This window comes from Orcinus orca, chromosome 14 (assembly GCF_937001465.1).
Source record: "Orcinus orca chromosome 14, mOrcOrc1.1, whole genome shotgun sequence".
NCBI classification, from domain to species: Eukaryota; Metazoa; Chordata; class Mammalia; order Artiodactyla; family Delphinidae; genus Orcinus; species Orcinus orca.
The window spans coordinates 60814869-60839354 of record NC_064572.1 but is presented as its reverse complement, the minus strand read 5'-3'; the positions used below and the strand labels follow the sequence as shown (position 1 = coordinate 60839354).

Sequence of the window (24486 nt, the reverse complement as noted above, 5' to 3'; positions counted from 1 at the left end):
AGAAAACTTCTCCTGGGTAGCTGGCTGTGGCCCCCCCTCCTGGTCTTGTTTGGGAAGGCTGCTTCGGAGCCTCTCAGCCTCTCCTTTCTTTTACCTAGAGTGTTGCCTAAGAAACTGGACAGGGAGACCCAGCCCTGTGACCTGAGACCCAGTTACAGACGGGCACTGAGTGAAGGGCACAGCCACAGGTATGGAGGCTGCATGCCCAAGAATAGGGATCTGTTCCTGAGCACAGTGAGGTTCCAGGGCTTTCTGAAGAGAGTTAAAGACATGGAAACTGTCTTCTGGGATCTTGTGTTCTAAAACAGACACCACCAAAAAGGGTAGACACCAGCAATAAATGCATATGGAAATTAACCAGTTACCATTCAAATTAGATGCAAGCCTGGGGTAGGTGCTTATTGTAGACAAAGGCATGAGATCAATGCATGTGAGCATTGGGGTGTTTATGTTTAAGTGGAGTCAGAATTCTCTTCCTTAGCCACCACCACCCTAAGGGGAGGAAGAACGAGAAGAGAGTGTATATTGGCTTTGGGTTTAGGATTGGGAGGCCTTAGAGAAGTTAATAATTTCCCCAAGATCCTAGATCGACTTGGTCTACTCCATGAACACATTCCCCCCCTCTCCTTTCCCTCTGACCCAAGATCCAGACTGATATGTTTTCTAATATCATTGAAATTATTTTCATTGGTTTTAGAAAAAAATTATATTGAAGAATTTAAAACATATACAAAAGTAGACAGAATAGTATAATGAATCCCCTGTAATTGGGGTGGGTTTTTTCCCAATCATTGATGTCCCGGAGTGAAGTATTGGTATCTCTTGTTTGAAGTAACAAAAGATGAGAAAAAGAACAGGTTGTTGGCGTAGGTAGGGGGTGGGGTGGAATACAGTGTTACAAGTGATAGAAAGCAGAATTTACCACTTCTGTTGACTTCCGTTCCCTGAGGGGTCTTCAAACTTGGACTGGTAGAACCAATAATCTACTAAGGGAACGCAGCCTAGGCAGGTGAGGTGCACAACTGAAATTAAATCACAAGACAAGGCACATCCCAGGGACTGGGAACCAGCAGCTGTGCTCTTAAGGATACATGGTGATGCTGGAAGAATGGTGCAGTTGGAGAAGAGAAGAGGCAAATTGTTTCAAACGGGGAAAAAAGAGTGCCTGTCAACTAACCAACAGTAAGTTGGAACAAATAGCTCATATACTTTTAGGACACCGTGTGATCACCGGGACCTAGCACTGGCTGCCTAAGAATAATCGATACACAACTAACCTCGCTTCCTTGCAAGGAGGCATTTGGCTGGTGGATTGGCAGGGTGCTATCTAGGGACATAGCTTAGTTTCATTTTAGTGAAGCAGTTAACAGTCTCCCCACGTATTATTGTAACTAATATGTTGACCCATGAGCCAGATGATCATTCTCTTAGCAGGATCACGGTCCTGAAAGTTGATTCCGAAAGGGAGGCTTTAAAGTAGACTGCCTGGGGCTCCGTCCCGGGTCCTACCTTGATGAACCTCTTTCTTATCAATGACTCGGCTGAAGAAATGGAAATCGTACTAATCAGAACTGTAAATGGCAACTAAGACCAGAGATGAAGGAATTATGATCTGACGTTTGAAGAGGAAAAGGTTTAGTATGCAAGCAGTTACTTTATCTTAGAAACACGCTTGCACGTATAGGTAGGTGTGTGTGTGTGTGTGTGTGTGTGCACTTGTGTGCACAAGTGTTTTTCATTTTCCAAGTGGGTACCTGGTTTGACTTGGAGGACACTAGTGATGGTATGATGAGCTCTCCTTCCCGTAGAGAAAGGTAGAAAAAACATGACACTGCTGGTAATGATAGCTGCAATGTATGGAACGTCCACTGTGTGCCAAACGACAAAGCAGGCTGTGCAGAAAAGAGTTAACACAGTGGGCCTAAGCCTGTTATCCTTAGAAAACCCCGTTTGCAAGGTTGGCCTTTGGCTGGCATATGGGAACTTGGACCTGGGGAGAGTTACCACTACCCCCAGGAATTACCACGCCTAGACTGTGGTTTATGCCGAATACCTGCTTTCCTTCTGGGAGTATGGATTTTTGAGCAAAGGGTGCCTATTTGACCAGCTCTCAGTACAAGCCCTGGGTGCTGAGTCTCTAAGGAGCTTCACTAGCAGACAGCACTTCACACGGGTTGTCACAACCTGTTGCTGGGAAATTAAGCACAATTCTGTGTGAATCTACTGGGAGGGGCCTCTTGGAAGCTTGGTCTTCCAGACTTCGCCCGTGTATCTTTTCCCTCTGCTTGTTTTGCTTTTTACCCCTTCTCTCTAATAAATTGTAGCCGTGAATACTATATGCTGAGTTCTGAGAATCCTCCTGCAGAATCATTGAACGTGGGGTAGACTTGGGGAACCCTGATCCACAGGCTTGATTCTCATTACATCATAGAATTTTTATAGCAATTCTATATTTATAGCTGGTAACTCACAGATCCAGAGCTTGAACCAGGTCTAACTCCAAAGATTCGCTTGTCTTTGGAATCACAGAGTAGCGTGTTGCTCTTTCACACTCCCTCTGACACAGGCCCTGAGACTTTCACGGAGAGCCCTGCTGTTCCTGGATTTCCAGACAGTCTCCCAGGCTCATCTAAGTGTCTTCTGGGGGTGAGAATGAATCACTGAACAGCTCACCTTGAAGCAACAGGGGTGAGGGGTGATTCCTACTTCTTCAGGCCCATGGCATTTATTCCTGTTAGTTTCATCCCTGTGGACTCTCTCCACGCCTCTTTCTTGTTATCTGCCTCAGGAAGACCAGTTGATTGTATTTTCTGGTGAAGAAGGTGTCGGTGTGAGAGTAACCAAGGGTTAGGGGCTGACGTTGGCTGCAGCCTCACCCCACCACATGGCCACGAGCCTGTCATCCCTCCCTGTTCCTATCAGATAAGAAAAGGGACATGCTCCAAACCCACAGAATGTACAACCAAGACATAAACCATGGACTTTGGGTGATAACGATGTGTAAGTGTGGGTTCCTCGCTTGTAACAAATGCGCCACCGCAGTGAGGGATGTTGATTGTGGAGGAGGTTATATGTGTGTGGGATCAGGGGGCACATGGGAACTCTCTATGCCTTCCGCTCAGTTTTGCTATGAGTCTACAACTGCTCTAAAAAATAAAGTTTATTCATTAAAAAAAACAAAAAAGGACATGCTCTAGCTCTCCAGGTGTGGTTTGGGGTATGGATTAGGGCAGCAAGAGATCACCACTTTCTTAAGAGGGTAAGTAATTTCTAACGTCCCCTGTTACTATCTTTATTAAATGCACTGAAATATCTTTGAAAGAGAAGAAATTGTCCCTTTTCTTTTGCCAACTGGGATATGATATGTCCGTCCTCTCCTCCAGCCTGAGAAGGCATGGAATGCCCAGTTCTCTGACTTTAAACTGCATCCTTCACCTAAGGTGCCCTGGGCTGAGGGAGCCAGAGGTTTAGCGTGGAATTACCTTTTGTATGAGTATTCTGTTTCCAGTGCCCCCCACCCCTTGTCTGCTGTGGCTGCAACAGGACCCTCTCAGGAGTTAGAGGAGGCAAAGAAGGAAGGGACTTCCCACATGCAGCCCTGGAGGTGGTACAGGGACGGGAAGGAGGAGGGCTCATAGGACCTGCCCCAGTGCATCCAAATTCAAACCCACTTCTGCTGCTTGACACGGGAAGTGATGAGAGGTTATAGTACCTGTGAACAAATGTCATCGCCACTTCTGGTTTCTAAGCCCCTCCCCCATCCTCCCCATCACCCCACTAATGTGTCTTTAACTCTTCACACACTGTAAACCCAACTTCAAGGGTGTGAACAGTTCATCGCACTTTAATGCAATAGCTACAACCAATGCAGGGAGACAGCCCCACTGCTTCAAAAAGGTACCACCTTCTGAGTGCAGGGGACCAGCCAGCTGAAAGGCAAGCAGAAGGCTATGTAAGAACATGAGCTCTAGGATCCCACAGGCCTGGGTTTGAATCGGCTTCTGCCACTTTCCAGCTGTGCAATTTCGGGCAAGTTGTTTAACCTTGCTGAGCCTTAGTTTCCTCATCCGTAAAATAGGGGTAATAACAGTTCCTACCTTATAGGGTTGTTGTGAGGATTAAATGAGATCATTTGGGAAAAGTGCACATTACTCACTGTAAGCATTCCATGAATATCAGCGGCTGCTTCTGCCGTTCACTGACATTGCTGATGCTGTTAGGAACAAGCCCGCCTTCCCAGGGCCCAGTGAAAACATACTCTTTTGGTTATCACTCACTCCCTCTCTCCCTACCCCTCAATTCTGTTACCTCTCGCCGCGTTCTAAAAACATCTACCATTGGCCCCTGTAGAGAGCCCACCAATGCCAGACACACCCTTGCCCCAACGTCTTTTTGGAGCATTTCCTACTCTGCCCCAGAGCCATGCCTCTTCTCTCTTTTTTTTTTTTTTTGCGGTACGCAGGCCTTTCACTGCTGTGGCCTCTACTGCCGCGGAGCACAGGCTCCGGACGCGCAGGCTCAGCGGCCATGGCTCACGGACCCAGCCGCTCCGTGGCATGTAGGATCTTCCCGGACCGGGGCACGAACCCGTGTCCCCTGAATCGGCAGGCGGACTCTCAATCACTGCGCCACCAGGGAAGCCCCACCTCTTCTCGTAAAATGAGTGTTCTGCTTCTCACAGTGCACTTTCCAGAAAGTTCTCCCTGCCCTGTCACCTCCATCTGGGGGCATGTCTGTCACCCTGGCACACCACTGTGCCTTAAGAGGAACAGTCAAGATCTGTGTTAGTGCTCATTCCTTTTGTGAACCAATAGCTGTAGATTTCTGTGATTTAGAGGAAAATCTGACCCAAAGCAAAATTTTTCTTAGTTTGGGTTTTGTTGATGGTAGCGGTGTTTTGTGGGGTTTTTTTGCTTAATTACCACTATGACTGAATATAACATTTAATGATCAGGGGCAGATTCTTTCCAAAATGAAGATGTGAAAGAACAGGCAGTGCGAATCCTTTCTCTAGAACGCTGGTCCTAGAGGGTGGTCACGGGCGGGATTGAGAGCACAGCCTCCAGAGGCTCATGCAGACAAAGTCTGCACCGAGCACCACCACTTCACAACTAAGTGACCTTTGGGGAGTCACATGACCTCCTGGTCCTCACCTGTAAAAAGGGATAATCGGTTCACTGGGAGGGAACATGAGAACGTTCAGATAACGTCCTTAGCCCAGTGCCTGGCGGGCTGTAAGCAGTCAATAAGTTCTCATTATAACACGTTCTAAAATTCCGTCGGAACCTGTGCTTAAAGCAGCTGTTTGGGGGACTTCCCTGGTGGCGCAGTGGTTAAGAATCCGCCTGCCAAGGCAGGGGACACGGGCCCTGGTCCGGGAAGATCCCACATGCCACGGAGCAACTAAGCCCGTGCACCACAATTACTGAGCCTGTGCTCTAGAGCCCGTGAGCCACAACTGCTGAAGCCCACGTGCCTAGAGCCCGTGCTCCATAACAAGAGAAGCCACCGCAATGAGAAGCCCGTGCACCGCAATGAGGAGCAGCCCTGGCTCGCTGCAACTAGAGAAAGCCTGCGCACAGCAACGAAGACCCAGTGCAGCCAAAAATAAATTAATTTTTTTTTAAAAAGCAGCTGTTTTGGAATATATTGAAGAGGTTGGTGTCAGCCTGCTTCCTGAAACTCACGTGTCTCATTCAAATGGAAGCAAATGTAATCGTAAGCCCTTAGCAGAGTCAGGTAAGCTTCCCTTTGCCACTTACATCACACCTTACAAGGAGCTGTACTTGGTCATCGAGGCAGCAGCTGCGTACTGCAAGGTCACCTAGAACCCCACAGATATCGGCAAGTAAACTTCGTGACTACCAAAGATGTCAAAAAAGTCCCACCCCTCCTTCCAGGGCCCAGCTTTTGCAAGTTTCATCATTAGAGCCTCTTCAGGGACTCCTGTCTGAGGCAATGGCTGCACCTTGAATTCACCACGACTGGAACTCAGACCCTTTAGACATAAGTATGGATGACAGCTCCTAATACGTGAGCCAGGAAGAGTGACATCGCATGTCATTGTCCTGGGCTGACACCACCCCTCTCCTCTAGAAGCTCTAGTGAGGGGAAACCCACCTATTCTGGAGAAACATTTTCACTTTCAAGAGGTCCCAGATTGAATATCAAGGGAACTGATCAGTAGAGAAATGCACAAGCCAATGAAGATAACAATGAAAATAATAGCTCTTCTTTCTTGAGCATTTTTAAGCATTATAGGTGCACTCTAAGCTTGTTCCGTTCTCACGCCAACTCTTTGAGGTAGACAGCGTTACTATTTCCACTGCACAGATGAGAAACATGATGTTCAGAGATGTTAGGTAACTTGCCCAAAGACACAGAGCCCAGGTGTGTCTGCCTCCAAAGGTGGGGCTCCTGAACCTGGGCCGATGCCCAAACAATGCCAGGCAGTGAAATGCAGAGCTGTGGCTTGCAAACTTTATTTTCTCAGCCTAACCCTTTGGAGCAAAGAGAAATCTTCTGCAGTCTCCGAACGTCTAAATCAGACCAAAGTGGGGCTGCTGTGGTGGAAGAGGGTTCGGGACCCAGAGCCCTTCTCATCATCCTCTCTTCTTTTCCCCCGGATCCTTGAGGACCTTCAGGTCCCACAGGACACAAACCAAAAAGCTCTGGTGAAGCTGAAGGAGTGTGGGCTTCAGAGCTTCTGGTTCTTCTCTGCGTTGGAGAATACAAGTATTGACCTTCCAGAGTTGTGGGGAAGAGTATGTGGCTAATGCGTATGAAGCATCTAGTAGGCCCCCGCCCTCCGGCTACTACTAGTATTATCCTAACTGGTACGTCTTATGGGAAAATAAGAGTTAATTCAGAGGGGACTGTAGTGGGTTGATTGGTGAGCCCCCAAAAATGCACCCATGGCCTAATGCCTGGATCTTGTGAACATTACCTTATATGGGAAAATATGGGATTAAGTTAAAGATTTTGAGAAGAGCGTGTCCTGGACCATCCAGGTGGGCCCTAAATGCAATCACACGTTTCCTTAAAAGAAAGAGACACAGGCGGGGCTTAAAAGAGGAGGCGGTAATGTGACCACTGAGGCAGCGGTTAGAGGGAGGCGGCCCAAAGCCAAGCAATACCTACTGCTGCAAGAAGCTGCAAGAGGCAAGGAAGGGATTCTCTCCTGGAACTTGAAGAGATGCAGTCCTGCCCATACCTTGATTTGGGGTATCTGGACTCCAGAACTGTGAGACAATCCATTTCTGTTTTAAGCCGCCCAGGCTGTGGTAACGTTTGTTACAGCAGCCATAGGAAACTAATACAGGGGCTCGTTGTCCCCGCTCGGCCCCAGCGCACACTCCATACGCGGGGATTGTCTCACACAGAGGCAGGCGCGGAGGGCACATGCTGGAATCCTTGGAATAAGGCGTCAAAGGCACGCACGCACCTCACTCCTGGACACGGGCAAGCAGGCGGGAGTCCTCTCATCTCCAACAAGAGCTTTCCAAGGGTGGAGTCTCCCGGTCACTGTACATTCCTGCTCAGATATCCACTCTCCCCCTGCGCCTCATCCCCGACAATCACAACGTTCGGTCGGGTATTTGTAATTCCCAGTTGTCATTTCTGACAACACGTCTGTGTCTCTCTGTTGAGGCCAGTGGCTGTGCGGACGGGAGCCTTATTTGTTGTGCTGCCACCCTTGAGCTTCCTCACTGTCCACATCCGGGCCCGGAGGGGGCTCTCAAGACGAGCAGTCACGCCTCCTCGAGGCAGCTCTCACTACAGCACCTGTGCCCTCGTTTCACTCGACTGTCAGTCTTGAACATTGCACGTGGAGCTGAGCCAGGTCAGGTGTGTGCTGCCGTGCGGGGCTTGTGTGGTCTGGGGTCCGGCCGGGTCGTGCCATGTTCCTCAGCTGCAGAGACATTCTTCCCCTGGTGGTTCCTCGGCCGCCAGGCCGTGGAGACTTCTCCGTGAGAACCATCTGGCACTGATTTTTCACCTCCACCTTTGAGAATTCACCAGAGCCACAAAGGAAAGAAGCAGTAACTCTTCTTTGGCCACCACACCTGCTGAGGGACTATATCACATGCTAGTTCTGCCCTCACTGGTATAATTTGGAGAGAGCTTAGCCGAAAGGAATCCCTGGTCTAGTCAAAATAATATGTTAGTTCATGAATAGAAGAAAAATAAGTCCTTATGGTGGGGTAAAAAGAAACTAGAATTTGGAATCAAAGGAAGCAAATTCAAGACCCAGCCCTGACACTTTCCAGCGGTGTGATGGGCACATGACTAACCCCTGACCTTAGTTTTGCATTTAAAGGGGAGAAGGGATAAATAATAACCCCCACGGGATCGCTGAGAGGATTAAGCCATATGTGTAGGTAAACCAGAAAGCACTAGGCAGCCGCATACGCACCCCACGAGACCATGAGGTCTCTGTGTTTTGAGTCCTGGGATCTGGGCCAGGTTAGCCCAAGCCAGGTACTGTTCCACTAAAGGACTAAATGGCAAGGAGGGCCAGGCTCCTTGCCATTTATTGAAGCTCTGAGTCAAGAGAGATCCCCAGCCAGGCTCCCATCACACGTTGCCCCATCTCCACTTGTACATTGAATTTCAAAAGATGCTGGCTGGTTTTCTCTTATCTCTAAAACAGAGTGTTATGGTCGTGCCTCTTTCTCTCTGAAGGAACCAAATGCAGACATCAAAAGGAGAAGAAGAAAGCTCACGCCATCCCCAGGGGCTGATGCTGGCAGACTCCTAGGCTTGATCTGACCCTTTCCCGACCTGTGTGTGGGGAACAATGTGGCCAGAGCTGCAGAGGTCTGCACCCTGCTGGTCCTGGGAAGGGGTCGTGGGCATGAGGGGGAGAGGGGAGGGTTTATAGGAAAAGGCTAATGAAATGAATCACCAGTTTCCTATCTGCTCTGAGTGGGACGCTCGAGTAGCTGAGCCCTGGGCTGGGCTCTGCTTGGTAGCTCAAAAGAATGAATGGTCCCTTGGAGTGGGAGTCGACTCAGTTCCAGGAGAAGAGCTAGGAAGGGTGACGACAACCTGTCTGTTATTCTTCACCCTCAGGGAGGATGTACATCCACCAGTGTGGTTGGGAGACTCAAATGGATTGTGAATTAGTCAATAATATAATGCTTCTAGGTATTCACACCATAGCTTGTTCTCTACCTGTTCACCTGGAGCAATGTTGTTATAAACCCCTAGATGGCAGAGATCACGTCCATCCAGATCCTTTCGTACTGGACTCACAACACCGCGTGTCAACTGGTCCTTCCTGGATCTTGAGGAGATTGAAAGGACTAGGGCTGGGTCTCACAGTTTGGTGAACATAAAAACCACCCAGGAGTTTGTTTGAAATGCTGATCCCTGGGCTCAGGAATTTGCATTTTTAACAAGTTCACCAAGTATCTCCGAGGTAAATGGTCTACAGGCTACTCTCTGAGGAATACTGATCCAGACTCACCCTTCTCAGACTTTAATGTGCACATGAATCACTGTGGCATCTTATTAAAATGCAGATTCTGACTCAGAGATCTGAGGCCCAAGATTTTGCATTTTTAACACGCTCCCAAACGTTGCTGGTGCCACCCGTCCCCACCCCCACTTAGAGTAGCAAGGGTCTCTCTACCTGCTGGTCCTCTGCAGTCCCGAGGTACCAGTCCCTGCAAGGTCTTTAGTCTAGATGGACGGTTCAAACGTAAAATGTCTGCGTTACCTAAGACCTTAGATTATAGTCATGTACCTTTCATTTGTAATTAAAACAACTGTTTATCTTGAGTTGCCAATCAGGTAGGTGATTTCTATACTACAAGCACTTTAAGGAATAAATATCTAGGTACATTGGATACTTTCTCACTAATACTTAACACACAACATTTTCTGTCCCTAGAGCTTTAATGCACACTCTCTCCAGCAGCCAGATTCTGATTAGTGTTAATGCGTGGCTAAGGGAATTCAAGCCATCGTGGCAACAAGGACCCCTCTGAGTGAACGCCTTTCATAATCGACAGCTTTATGTGTTTTTAAAGCAAGAGTCTCTTCTAGGACTGTTTCCTCCAAATCAAAATGAAGAGTTTAATTCATCAGTTAACACTCCATAGCAACTGGAAGGCTTTGCTGCTTCCTCCAACCATTATTTCTCAAGACACAGCCAGGCATGCCTCCATTAGCTGCAGCATGAGGGAAAACTGGAAGGAACTTGATTTTACCGCAGGGAGGGGACAGCCAGGTGCGTAGGGAATGGAGGCCAGCAAGCAGGACGACACCGTCCGCAGGGTCCGGAGAGAGCAAGCGGAGATCCCAGCAGGCAAAGTGGGGACAACGTGTGTGGCCCCTGTACCCTGTGGGGCATGGGTGCAGGGCTCCAGCAGTGACTTGTGTTAGCAATTCCAAGCAGATAGTTGTCACGGGGGAAGCTCGTCATCACGAAAAGGGCCTGCACCCAGCTAGAGTCTGGACCAGGACTCTGGGCGGACAGAGCCCTGGGCTAGAAGGACAGGCCTTTTCTAAGTTGAAGCTGGCCGTCTCCGTCCGCCCATGAACTGTGAGCCACGGGAGCCCACTGGTCCTTGTCCTCACATGGCAGCCTTGCCTTTCACCAGCCAAGACCTGTCTGTCCTCTGCCCTCACCAGGGCCTGTGACCTGTGTCTGGTGACCTATGTCTGCTTGCTTGTCCAACCCGGGCATCAGGCCAGGCTGACTGAGGGCAGCCTCCTGTACACCTCGCATCCAGTCCAGCGCCCAGCTCCGGACTTCCTGCCTGCTGGAGAAAACCACAGCTGTCTCTGACCAGACCCTCAGCAAATTCCTGTCGCCTCCATTTCACGGGGCGTTCCTGCAGCTCGATGGGTCTATCATTCAGCTCCTGTCAAACAGGGTAGAAGAACGAGGGCTCCTGGGGGGCTCAGTGAGGCTATCTCTGCTGCAGACAACAGCCATATATTGTGTGCACGTGTGTGCGTGCGTGCGTGCGTGCGTGTGTGTGTGAGCGTGTGTCTGTGCATGCGTGTGTGTGCATGTGTGTGTATGCGCACATGCAAAACCTGCAGCTGTGTCATAGTTTACACATTTTCTTTCATCTGACCTTGAGGTAGAGCAAATATTATTAGCCCCACTTTATAGATGAGGAAACTGAATCCTCGGGAATGTATGTACACAGGCTTCTTTATCAAACACTGTGATGGAGACTAGAAGTATAAAATACAGTCTAGAACTCCTTGGAGCTCACAGTCTTCTATGCTCAAGGCTACAGAGGTAATAATCATAATAATTCATTCTTTCAAAAGTATTTATCGAGTTCCCGTTACGTGTCAGGTACTAAGTGTAGATGGGAGAAGACAGACTGACTAGCTCGGGTTTATTGAGCATTTGCTCCACACTCAGCACTGTGTTGACTACTTTACAGGCTTTATCTTCATCCTTGGCACAACCCATGGCACAGGAGCTGGTATCAGGAAGCTGAGGCCTGGACCAGCTGGATGACTGGTTCAAGGATGCCCACACAGCTGGAGAGTTGCAAGCACGGACGTGCCCTCGGGCAGTCTGGCTTGTGGTCCAAGCTTCTCATTACGGAGCTGTACTGCCTCTCAGCCTTTCTGTTCTAACTTCAGGTCCAGTGTGCTTTCTGCTGTCCCGTGTTGCCCACACAGAGCCCACCTCACTCCCAAGAGAAGATGCTCCCACTGCCTTTTCCCAGCCATTCCAAAGGGCTGGAGGCAGGCAGTCCCCATTCTGGATTCAAAACTCCAAATGCCTGCCCTCACCTGCCCCCACCCTGAGCCAGCCCAACCTGTACTCCACCTCTGCCTGTGCCTCTCCCCAGGCCAGCTTCTGGCACCCTGTCCCGGCCTCCCTGCTGTGATTGCTCCACTGCTGAGATGCTGCTCTCATGAGCATTGGTCCTAGTCAAAGGCTGTCAACCGTAGGCTCCAGCTCCTCGCTCTCAGGATGGACATGTGACTGAAACGGGGCTAATCAGGGCCCTTTCCTGGGGTTTTTCACATCGGAACTGAGGAAAGCAAGCCTATCCACTCCGTGCTAAGGCTGAGGTGTGAGGCTGAGAGTGTATACAGGTCAGGCCTCGTGAAGAAGTGTGGTGTGAGACGATGAGGCCAACAGAGAAGAGGGGAGAAGCCAGGGGAGAGGAAGTCCTGACGACCTCCTGGTCAGAACCCTGGCTCCAGGCACCCCAAGGCCTCTCTGTTCCCCTGCTCTTCTGGCAGGTTGGACACCTGAACCAGTACTTTCTTCAATTAGTTTCAGGTGGAGTGTTTGCCACTTGCAACCAAAGAGTCCTGATTCACCCAGCCTCCATCTGTCACCTGAATCCCTCCTTTGACAGTGTATGCAATTCCTGCCTCCCTGTCTTCCTCTTTTCTTGAGATAAACATGCCTTGAGGGATGGAGTCATGGTCTTCTTCATCATCATCAACCATCAACATGAACACCATGACTGAGGACCCGTCTTTTCCTGGCATCATCCTAGGTATGGAGGGGCTAGAGCTGCAAACAGTAGCCTCTGCCTTCTGGTTGCCTCCATGTTCATCAAAATATAAGAAATTCCAAGGGCACAGAGCACGTGCTGAGCACAGATCTTTTTTAGAACAGGGCATAAATCAATCAGTCTGCGTGGAATTTTTACAGAACAGAGACACTCATCACTGCAGATTATTCTGACCTTTCGGTGCCAAACATCCCTTTCTTGAAAAACCATCCATCCCTTAGGACAAAAGGTTTTTATCCTTCATCTTAAAGTAACCTTCTTATTCTTTGCACTGCATTTGTGGGGTCTTTTCCACCCTGGTTAGCTCCTAGTTCAGGATCAAGTGTTTTTGTTTGTTTGTTTGTTTTCTGGGATGCCCTTTCCAGACTTATCCAATTCACTCCCCTGTAAGATCTCCAGCCCCAGATTTCTCATCATGGCTAGAAACCTCCCATTAACAGTCTCCTTTCCTTTAAACTAACGCCTGGCCTCTGGCTATGTCCCCTTCTAGGATACAGTCTGTGAGTCTCCTGTTGGAATGCCTTCCCATATGTTTTCTGGTCCTATTTAACTTCAGTGGCTTTCAAAGAATTAAATGCGTAAAAAGGAAAAAGGAGCATTACACACAGTTCCAAAGAAATGATCCATGTTCAAGGTTACGCTTTCAAAATGGGAAACAGATGTGGCTAGAAAGGAAAGAAGAATTCAAAGGAGGAGTAGAAAAATAGGGGTTTCTGGAATCCTTGTATTTCTCATTACCTTTCCACCCTTATGCTCTGCACAGACCCTCAAGATATTCTGAGATCCATGTGTCAACCCAACAGATCCAGGCCTCCCTTGTGTAGACCTGCCTACTGTGAATCAAAAGGCTATCTTAGGGCTTCCCTGGTGGTGCAGTGGTTGAGAGTCCGCCTGCTGATGCAGGGGACGCAGGTTCGTGCCCCAGTCCGGGAAGATCCCACATGCCGCAGAGCGGCTGGACCCGTGAGCCATGGCCGCTGAGCCTGTGTGTCCGGAGCCTGTGCTCCGCAGCGGGAGAGGCCACAACAGTGAGAGGCCTGCGTACTGCGCAAAAAAAAAAAAAAGGCTCTCTTAGAGAATTCTACTGATTACTGAGTAATGTTTTTTCCTATTTTCCAGAGATAAATTCTTCTTCCCCTTAGGTCTGAAATGATAGGTCATCGTTGTCTACTTTCTTGTCCAAAAATGTAGCTAGTTAAAAACAAGTTATCCTTTCTCACAGTTCTTTGAGTCGGGAATTTGGGCAGGGTCAGCTGGCAGGGGTGGAGGGGTGCTCTGCTCCATGTGACATCAGCTGGTGTCACTCACTCAGCTGCACTGTGTCGTCAGCTTGGCTGGGCTGGAAGGCCCACGAAGTCTTTGCTCATTTATCTGATGCCTCGGTGTTCTTCCACATGGCCTCTCCCTGGGGCTAGATTGGGCTTCCTCAGAGCATGGTGGTCTCAAGGTGGCCGAACTTCTTACATGGTGACTGGCTTCCCCCAGAGACAACGTGGGAGCTGGTAGGCCTCTTTGAGGCTAGGCCCAGAACTGGCCCACGTTCTGCCAACCAAGTCAAGTCACAAAGCCAGCCCTGAGTCAAGGGAGGCGAAATGGATTCCACCTCTTCATGGGTGGAGTAACACGTCCATACAAAGAGGAAAGAAAAGGATGGCAGCCATCTCTGGATATCAGCTACCGTATCCCTATAACCACTTCACTCAGAGGGCACGTGCTCATTTCTTAACCTTAGATAAACCCCATGTATAGAGCACTGTTCTCATCTTACTTAATTCTTCTCAGTCTCTTTTTTTCCCTGCAGATTATTTTACCTCACAATCTCTATTCTAAGACCTAACACCTTTCTTCCCTTCAACTTATACTCTCTCTAAATACTTGTTTCAGAAAACTGTGTGTTCCCAAGTACTGAGCTCAAATTAATTTTTACTAAAGCTTATTTTAATTTTGTGTTCTGTTATGATAACGATGACTTAGAACCTGTAATATACCCATAATATAAGGCTGACAAGCCTTTAAAATCGTTTTCTGTGAAGAACCAAAGGGTAAATATTCTCAACTTTTGGGCCATACAGTCTGTGTTGCAATTACTTAGCTCTGTTGTACAGGAAAAACAGCCACAGAAAACATGTAAATGAATGAGCAGGTCTGTGTTCCAATAAAACTTTATTTACAAATATAAGCAGCAGGCCAGACTTGGCCCAAAGGTCTTGATTTTGCTGATCCCTGCTTTAGACTAAGGGATCAGTTTGTCTTTCAATATATATTTTGTCTAATGATTAGCTGTTTGACTTTCAGAAAGTCACTCTTCTCTGAAATTCACTTCTTCATCTATAAAATAAGGGTATTGAAATAACCAAGAATAAAATAGCCCCTTACGCCTGTAGTCCTGAAAATGCCACACATCTTTAAAACCCTTTGAAGGAAATGCCCAGAAAGGCCATAAGATGAGTTGTTTCTCTATGATAATATCTCAGAGCTCTGTCGATATTTCCACGACTTTGTATCTTTCCAGGGATCTCTCCCTTTTTCTCTCTGAGTCTGTGTATCCTCCCTTCTGTGTGTCCCAGTGTCTTTACAGGCCAATCTCTTTATCTGCGTTTACAGTGTTTTTCTCTCTATGCTCAGGGCTTCATTGCCCCTCAGTTTCCATTTTTCTGTATTCTTGTGTGTCTCTCTCTTGCATTCGGATTTATACGTGCATCTGTCTCGTCTCCCTGCATCTCTCCCCTGATTATAATGTTGAATAGCTATATATTTTTCATTATTTTCCTTTTTAATGAAAAAAGTTCCCTATTCTTAGTTTTCAAAGTAGTATATTTTTCAGATTTCAGCCAAGTTTCTATTTATGTACAGTGAAATATCATGTATAAACTACGTAGCACAGTATCTAATATATAGTAGGTACCCAATAATCATTACATCCCTTCATCTGGCTTCCCCTTTATGTAACTGCCTAAATGATTTTTTTTCATGTAGGTCAACAGTTCTCAACAGAGAGAAAGGCTGGTCCTCTGTCTTTATCTATAATACCTTGCTACTCTCTCTCACCTTTACTCAGGACACCAGCTCCTCGCCTCCTCCTGGTGTTGTTACCATGTTTGTACATAACTTGAGGACTAATGTAAGCAGAGGATCAAAGACCAAGCAAGAGACTGGTGGCTCAGTTGACTTTGCTCGGCCACCCAGTGATGATCTGGTACCTCCCAGAGGCTCCTTCTATTTCGTTCGCTCTACAAGTATTTATTGAGTGCTTGTTACGCCCTAGGTGATGGGGAGACAGAAGTGAACACAGCAGACACAGTCCCTGCCCTCCTGAAGCTTATAGTTTCCTGGGAGAAATGGGCAATACGTAGGTAACCAAACCAGAGTAGGACAGAGGAGGCCGTGACTGGAATACGGAGGAGGAGAAGGTCTCTCCGAGATGCCTTTCAAGGTGAGACCTAAAGGATGAGATGAAGCCGGCCCAGGAGAGAGGTGGAGGGAGGGTGCTCTGGTCAGAGGGCTGGGACCTGCCTGCTGGACCTTTAGGAGCTGAAAGGGAGGTGGTGTGGTGTTATGCGGTCAGCAAGGCAGGAAGCAAAGCGAATATGCTCCCAGGACAGGCGTGATAAAAGGTCTGGGTTTCATTCCAACATAATGGGAAACCACCACAGGGTTTTAGGCAGGAGAATGGCTGATCTGATTTATGTGTTAAAAAGATGACTCTGGCTATGCCGTGGGGGATTTCAACTGGTGGGGGAAGTGGGGAAGCAGAGAAAGGAGGCTCTCCAGAGATGGTGGCAGTGGAGGGGGAAAGAAGAGAAAGGATTTGAAATATTTTAAGAGGTAGAAATGACGGGATTGACTGATGAATTAGATGTGAAGTCAAGGAAGTGGGAGAACCAAGGCTGACACCAGCTTTCTGGCTTTGGTATTTGGATGCCCATTGCAGGGAGGAGCGATCAATAGTTCCATTTTGGTCACATTCCATCGGAGATGACTGTGGCGCATGCAGGGGGAGATGTCAGGTAGGCAGTCGGATATATGAGTCTGAGGTTGGACTGGGGATTAGGGTTGGAGGTATAAATTTGGGAGTTGTCAGTCATGGGGTTGGATATTATCCCCTAGTGAAAGGGGATGGAGAGAGGAGAAGGGGCTCCTGGACCGGGCTTGGGGACTCCAACATTAAGAGGCAGAGAGAGGAGGGAGTGCCTACAAAGAGGAAAAGGAGGGGGAACCAGAGAGAAAGAAGGAAAACCAGAGGAGGACGGCATCCTCAGAGCCAAGAGAGCAGAGTGTTATAAGAGGCAAGTGGCCGAGAGCCCAGGCCACTGTGCCAGATACAGCTGAGGGTCCCCAGGAGATGGGACAGAAAGGGCATCCCTATTTGTGGCCTCATGAAAGCCACCAATGGCCATAACAAGGGCAGCTTTGCTGGAGTTGGGGGGGGGGGGTGGAATGTGGATAGCAGGTGGGGTAAATTGTCGGTAAGAAAATGGAGAGCACTTGTAAAGACATCTCTTTGAGTTTAGTGACAAAGGGGAATGAAGAAATATTCCAGCAGAAGATGAGAGGTCACAGGTGGGATGTTTGGGGATGAGAAATGTTAGTGTGTGTTTGGAAACTCGAAGTGATCACTATAGAGAGTGAGAGCTTGTTCCTCGGCTTTTTTTTTAAGTAACGATGAGAACTTATAATTGTGTAACCTCTTCACAGTTTACCAAGTGTTATCATAACACACACTGTCTCTTATCCTCACAGAGTTATAGTTGAGGAAGCTGAAGCTTAGAGGAATTGAGTGACAGGCTCAAGGTCAGAGCCAGGAAGTGGCAGGCCCAGGACCCCACGCCCTGGCTGCTCTTCTTGGCCTGACCCCAAGGCCCCTCCCTGTCGACAGTGGACCAGCGTGAAAACTGGGCGGCACTCACACGAGGATGGGTTGTGCCCCGCTGGTGTCTCGCAAGCAGATTTTTAAATTTCCACTGAGCCAATCACTTGTGCCTGCTGGCCCAGCCTTTGATATTATGAAGTCGCAGCTGCTTTTCGACAACACAGGACCCTGTCCCACTTCCTAAGCCTGTTTTTTTTTTTTTTGCGGTACACGGGCCTCTCACTGTTGTGGCCTCTCCCGCTGCGGAGCACAGGCTCTGGATGCGCAGGCTCAGCGGCCATGGCTCACGGGCCCAGCCGCTCCGCGGCACGTGGGATCCTCCCGTACCAGGGCACGAACCCGCGTCCCCTGCATCGGCAGGCGGACTCTCAACCACTGCGCCACCAGGGAAGCCCCCTAAGCCTGTTTAATTGAGCTTCAAAGCCTCCTGAATTTCTAGAAGTGCCCAACAATCTCGGGCGGTGTCAGAGAGAGGAAACATGAAATCCCACGTCCTTCACATCCATCTTCCCCGACTGGTGGGAACTGCAGCCCCAAAAGGACCGTGGTGGGACTGTGGCTGACCTCTGAACATCAGTCTCCACACCTGTAAAATCCTAGGATCGTCATGAGGATGAAGTGAAGTAGTGGGTGTGAAGTACTCAGAAGGGTGCTTGGCGCGTGGTGACTGCTCTGCGAATGCCACCCGTGATTATTTTCCTTTATTGCTCACTCACTCACTTTTATGACAGACACTTGCTGGGCATCTTCTCTCTGCCAACTATGGCTCTAGGCACAGCGAACACAGAGCTGTATCCACATGCTTCCTCGGCTCAAGAAGCATATGTTTTAATGAGGGGAAGTGATGTTGGAACACAAACAACTCTGCCTCGTGGTAATAAGCAAGGTGCAAAACGCTGTGGGTGTCCAGGGAAGAGAAGATCACATGTAGCCCAGGCAGCTGGGGCAGGCTTCGTGTGAGGAGCGTAGGGCGGGGTGGGATGGAACCAACTGGAGCGTCAGCCCCATGCAGAAGAGGGGGAGGGGATAAGCCTTCTTCATGCAGAAGAGGGGGAGGGGATAAGGCTGGCTGTCCTGGGGGGAGATTGTGAGAGACTTGGATATCAGTGCAGCAGACCCAGCCAGGTGGGTGGGGGGAAGGGGTGGCAGCTCCGTGCCCCACCTCTCAGCCTTCCACCCCGTGTTGCTGGGACCCCTACCTAGGAGCCCTTGGTCTGGCTTTGTGTCTGTAGTCCCTTGGCGGGGGGGGGCGGGTGGTGGGACGCAAGGGGACAGAGTGTCAGGATTCATCCCAGGCTGCCATGTAGGCTTGGGAGGACTCTGCGGCACGTGCTCACTCTGTAACAGATGGAGGATTTGAGCCAGCCTAGTACCCCGACCCCTCTACACCTTAGGGAGTACACTGGAACTAGCACCCCCAAGTCCTTCAAACAAGAGATGGTCCAGGGCCATCCACTCCCCCAGGGCCACCACCATGGGAGCAGGGACCTTGTGTGAATGCCCATCACCCCCCATTCAGGGTGAAAGGACTGGCCTCCAATAAGTGCAGAGGCCATGGCCTCTCCCCCCACTGGGGGTGGTAAAGACATTCTCCTTGGGGGAGACCCAAGGGACAGGGGGTGCGAGGAGGGGTGTCAGTGCTGGACTTCATGTGGAGGCTCCTCAGCCGTAGCCTGGGGGGGCCACGCCCGCTCTGTCCGTCTCCCGAGGTGGGTTAGACGCAAGGCACTATTGTTTCAAGAGCATTAGACTAAGAAGTGCTCTCACACGGCTTCTAGGCCAGTGGATCTGGAATCCCTTGTTTAAACAACATTTTATGGAACGTGACGCATAAAATAAAATGCATCGACATAGAAATGCTCTGGATGAAGCTGAGAGGAGAGGGCAGAAGCCCGTCCCCAAGACCGCGTTTGTCCACACATTTTGTGACCCTCTGATTTAGTCCCACTCTCGTTTTGCAGAAGAGAAACTCAGAACCTAGATTGGGGAACTGACCAGCCTAAGGTCACAAAACTAACCTCTGGAAGAGTCAAGACCTGCAGAGAAGCAAATGAAATCAAGGCTGAGAAAGTGTTTTATAAACTGTAAAGTGCGATAGAAATGTAGGGTCATTATCTCCACTTCATGTGAAGTTCTTGGGCATTTCCCATGTCGCTGCTTTGAGAGAGGCCACCAGAAGAAAAAAAAATGCAGAGGACAGAAAGTGTTGGCATCATAGGCAGTGTGGAAAGAGCACAGGGTTGGACCTGAAGACAGTTAGAAGCCTAGTGCTGCCATGTACGAGCTGTGTAACCTAGGACCTGCCATGTACGAGCTGTGTAACCTCACTTTGCCTCTCTGACCCTCTGTTTCCTTTTCTAGAAAAATGCCTTCTCTACCTTCTTTCTGGGATTACTAGGGCTCAGGTGAGGCAACGCATGGGAAAGTGCTTTTAGCAAGGCCTAGCGCCGCAGAACTGTACTATCTTGTGAGGAGCAGTAATGGTAGTAAACAGAAGACCTGGAGGCTTTGAGGCTTAGTGTTTAGCACCCACGAGGCACTTCCTGCCCCTGGGGGCTGGAGCCAGCTGCTGACGGTGCTGGAACCCAAGTGTTCCATCTCTGCTGCCTAGACACGTCCCATAGGTCATGCCGCGCCCTCAATGCACAGCCCTCAGACACTCTTTGTCAAGGTGTCTGAGGCGCAACCTCCCGTTACCGAGTGCTGACTCAGCCCCCAGTAAGCTCCGTCTCCCCTTCTGCACACTGTGGCTGCCAGAAGGCGCATGGCCAGTCACTCAGCATCCCCCAGACTTCACTGGCTCTGCATCTTGGTGACAAAGGGCTAAATTGGTTCTGTTTCAGGAAAGCAAGAAGTGATTTCTCTCAAAGACCTTGGAGAGTTCTTTCCTCCCTCCCCACAGTGTTTTCGGCTGGGGACCGTCCAGAGGCTGGCAGCTGAACTTCACTCTGGATGTACACGCTCAGGTTCAAACAAAGGCAGTAGCCCGGGGACTAATGGATGGGGGGTGGCCAGGTTCCTTTGGAGAGCCTGACAGGTGTTCCAGGAGGAGGGAGGAGTCCAGACATTCCTGGCTGTGCTGCCTGGGGTGACCTTGGACACACCACTTTCTCCACATGGGAAGGCAATGGGAAGAAATCGACCACGGGACACCTAAGCCCTTATACTCAGACATGGGGTCTGAGGATCCACTCATTCAATCAGTCAGCAAGGATTTACTGAGCACCTATTGTGTGCCAGGCATTGTGCTAGGTCCTGGGGGACAAAACAGACAAAAAGTTCTGCCCTTGTGGAGCTGACATTCTAGCAGGACCAGACAGAGAAGGAAGAGCTAAATGGGAAGCTAGAGACCGGTCAACCGGTGGTAAAAAGCCGTGGGAAAGAGAGCATGGGTGAGGGGCAAGGGTACGGGGTGACGGTGGTTGCAGGTTTCAGGAATGTGGGCAGGAAGGCCTCTCAGAGAAGGGAAGATTGCGTGAGGGCCTGAAGGACATGAAGGAGGGAGACAGCCATGTGGGTACCTGGAGGAAAAGTATCCTGGGTGGAGGGAACAGCAAGTGCGAATCCCTGAGGCAAGAGCAAGCATCAGGGAGGTCGCGTGGTTGCAGGAGAGTCAGACGAAGAGAGGTGAGGACTGAGGAGGTCTGTAGTGTTTTCCTTCCAGTGCCTCGGACAAAGCGATCCAGCAGGTCCACCTGATGGCTTTAGATGCATTTGTAATCTCCTGTCTGGGATGCCAGTTTCATCCTACTGTTTAAATGCTGGGACTTTCTGTCAAGAGAGAGTCATTCCAGACCTCAATGACAAAGGCTTCTGTGCTTCCAGAATTCACTCCAGGTCCCTTGGGTTAGCAGAGAGGGCCTGGGTTTGAGTTCCAGCACCTGATGCTTACTAGCTGCGTTACCTTGAGAAGGGCACTCAACCTCTCTGAGCCTCACTTTCCCTGATGAAGTTCATCAGTTGCCTCACCTGCAAAATGGGTTAATAATGCAGACTCCATGCCTACCTCACTTGATTGTTGTTAAATTTAAATTAATGAGATCATAAATATGAAAGTGCCTTTTACATTGAAATGAGCAAGATAAATGTCAGGGGGTTTATTTCAGCAAAGCCTATGGTAAGGGGCTTATCACTGACTGCCCACTCCCCTCCACCACCCTGCTCCTTGTTTGCATCCCACGTGGGACCTGCTGACTCTCACTTTGCTTCGGTCCACATCTGATTCAGGGACACTCGTCAAATACCCGGGGACCCCAAGGCAGGGCTGCCAAGGGTTCCCCAGGAATACAGCAGTTCCCCAGGAACGTTCCGGGGCTGATTTGTCCCCACATAGACCTGTCCGGGAAGACTCTGAGCCCACTGCTCTGGTCGGATAGAGCCAGGTGGGCCCAGCTCCTCCCCGCAACGTCCCTCCCCCTTCCTCCTCCAGGTACAATGGCCCCAACCTGGTTCTGAAGTACGACCGGGCCCAGAAGCGGCTGGTGAACATCGCGGTGGACGAGCGCAGCTCCCCCTACTACGCGCTGCGGGACCGGCAGGGCAACGCCATCGGGGTCACAGCCTGCGACATCGACGGGGATGGCCGTGAGGAGATCTACTTCCTCAACACCAATAATGCCTTCTCCGGTAAGGGCTGGGGGCCTTGGGCCTCCCCTGGCCCCCACCTTCTTCCTCCCGGCACTAGGTTACTGTCACCGGCTTCCCCAGGACCTCGCTCCATCCCAGCAGAGACAGCCCCAGGAGGCTCCGTTCTTCTCTTACACATGAAGCTGTTTCTCACCTCCCAGCCCCTGGAGAGGGAGGCCTTGAGCAGAAGACCTGTCCCCTCCCTCGGACTTTACGTCCTCCTCACCTCCCGTTCCGAGCGGCAGCCCGGTCCTCCTAACTGACCCCTCCTCCCTTCTCCCCGATTCTTGGCGGCTCAACCACTCAACGCTTCTCACTCCCATAGCTCGCAGACGACTCCCTGGCATAGCCCTCCGTGCTGCTTCTAGGGAACTTTCTAAAATGCTTTGAAATCCTTCAAAGGCCCCCATAGCTTTCAGCTGAGCTCATTTTTTCACCCCACATTCCTGCAGAGCACCTACAGCACGCCAGACCAGAGGCGGTAGGTGCTGGGGGTACAACTTGGTGGAAGACAGATCTGGGGCCTGTCCTGGCCCAGAGTGCCATCCCAGTCACTTCGGCTCTTGTGTAAATGCGGGTTCTGACTCAGCAGGCCTGGCTGGGCCCTGAGATCCTGCATTGCTAACATGCTCTCAGGCTATGATGCTGCTGCTTGTCTAGGGACCACACTTTGAGTAGTGAGGTCCTACACACCAAGGAATGGCTGAGAGAAACTGATACCCAGAAGGCTACATGATAGCAAGAGTAACGATAACAACTAATACTGAAGTAGCACCTACTGTGTGCCGGGCCAGGACCTAAGCACTTTGTATTCATCATCTCATTTAAGTCTCACAATAGCTCAGTTAGGTGGGTACTGGTGTGGCCCACTTTATAGTTGAGGAAACTGAGGCACAGTGAGGTCATATGACTTGCCCAAGGCCACACAACTTGTAACTCCCAGGATTCAAACCCAAGTGTTTGACTCCAGATCCATCCTTTTAATCAACACACTCTGTGGCTTTACTCAATCCAACGCCCTCGGGGCCTAGTGGAGAGCCAGGCTCATGGTTGGTGCTCAGTGTTTCATGAGTTGGGGGACTGTGTTCTTGGGGCTGCAGGTGGAAGTCTACTCCCTTGGGGCCATAACATCTGCAGGGAAGTCCCAGGCCATGGCTTCCTCCTGAAGGATGCAGGGCCCAGTGCCCCTTTGGGGCCAGGTTGGACATGCACTGCACTCTTCCAGATGGCAGCAGCCTTTCGGGTTGGTCTGAACAACACCCTGTGGTTCAGACCTGTGAATTCACCATTAAGGACCCTCCCAACCTCCTGGAGGCAGGTGACCGCCTGGCTATGGGGACCACCTTCCCTGCTCCCATAGAGACACACACACACACACACACACACACACACACACACACACACACACACACACACACACACACACACACACACACACACACACACACACACACACACACACACACACACACACACACACACACACACTGGCTTTACCCTGGGCCCATAATGCTGCCCCTGCTGGTTGCTGAGCCCAAGCCAGGATCCAGCCCCAGACTGCCCCTGCTGTTGAGCCCTGCCATGTGCATGAATGGCGAGGGAAGGGGTTGGGGCTGGTGCCAGGGGCAGGGGCAGGCGGAGCTGACTGGCTGACAGCCAGCTTTGTGCAGCCGAGAAACAATGAGCCACAGCCCCAAGTGGTGTTTTATGGGTTTTCATCTCATCTTGCCACCAAGTGAGGCCTGAGAGATAGTAATTATCCCTACACAAATATCAGGACATGATTACCCAGCTGGATTTACTGCCCTCTCTCCAGCCAAGCCAAGATTGGATTAGGACACAATTAATTGATGGGCTGATCAACCTTTAATGTGGGGCAAGGTCAGGAGGGGAACAGCAGCAAGGGACGGCTGTGGAAGGAGTGAGTGCCCAGGAAGATGCTGGAGGGACGCAGAAATGGGGAGAACTGTGGAAGGAGGTGTTTAACGTGGGCTCAGCAGGCACTGTGCCAGAGGAAGGGGACAGACTCTTCTACTCACTGAGTGCGGAGCACCGGGGCTGGGACCTGACCGTCAGGTGTCTTGAAGCGGCTGCCCTCCCACGCTCTTAGAGCATTTCATCGGGAATCCTCGAGCAGCGGTGCTCAGCCCAGGCTGCACACTAGGATCTCCTGAGGAGCTTTAACGTGCCCAGTTCCCAAGGAGCATCCCAGTCCAGTCCAATCTGAACCTCTGGGGGTGGGACCCAGTTATCAGACTGGAAAGCTTTCCAGGTGATTCCCTCGTGCAGTCGAGGTTGACAGCAGTACCCCAGAGTCATGCTGGTTCCGTGCTCAGCCTCACCATCACCCCATTTACTCACTAATGTATTCACTCATTGAGTATTTACTGAGCACCTACCGTATGCCAGGCACTGTTCTAGGCACTGATGATGCCCCAGTGAATGTAACAGACAAAAATCCTGCCCTGTCTCTCCAGT

General features: G+C 50.2%; 1 protein-coding gene across 7 annotated transcripts in view; it reads left to right on the top strand.

The window, feature by feature from the left end:
* Nucleotides 1–24486, top strand: part of CRTAC1 (cartilage acidic protein 1) — a 155597-nt gene that overhangs the window by 60698 nt on the left and 70413 nt on the right. For all 7 annotated transcript variants that reach the window (XM_049697451.1, XM_049697449.1, XM_033425725.2 and 4 more), the window contains exon 3: nt 21812–22008. In XM_049697451.1, the coding sequence (XP_049553408.1) occupies nt 21812–22008 (197 nt within the window). The remainder of the gene's footprint in view (nt 1–21811; nt 22009–24486) is intronic.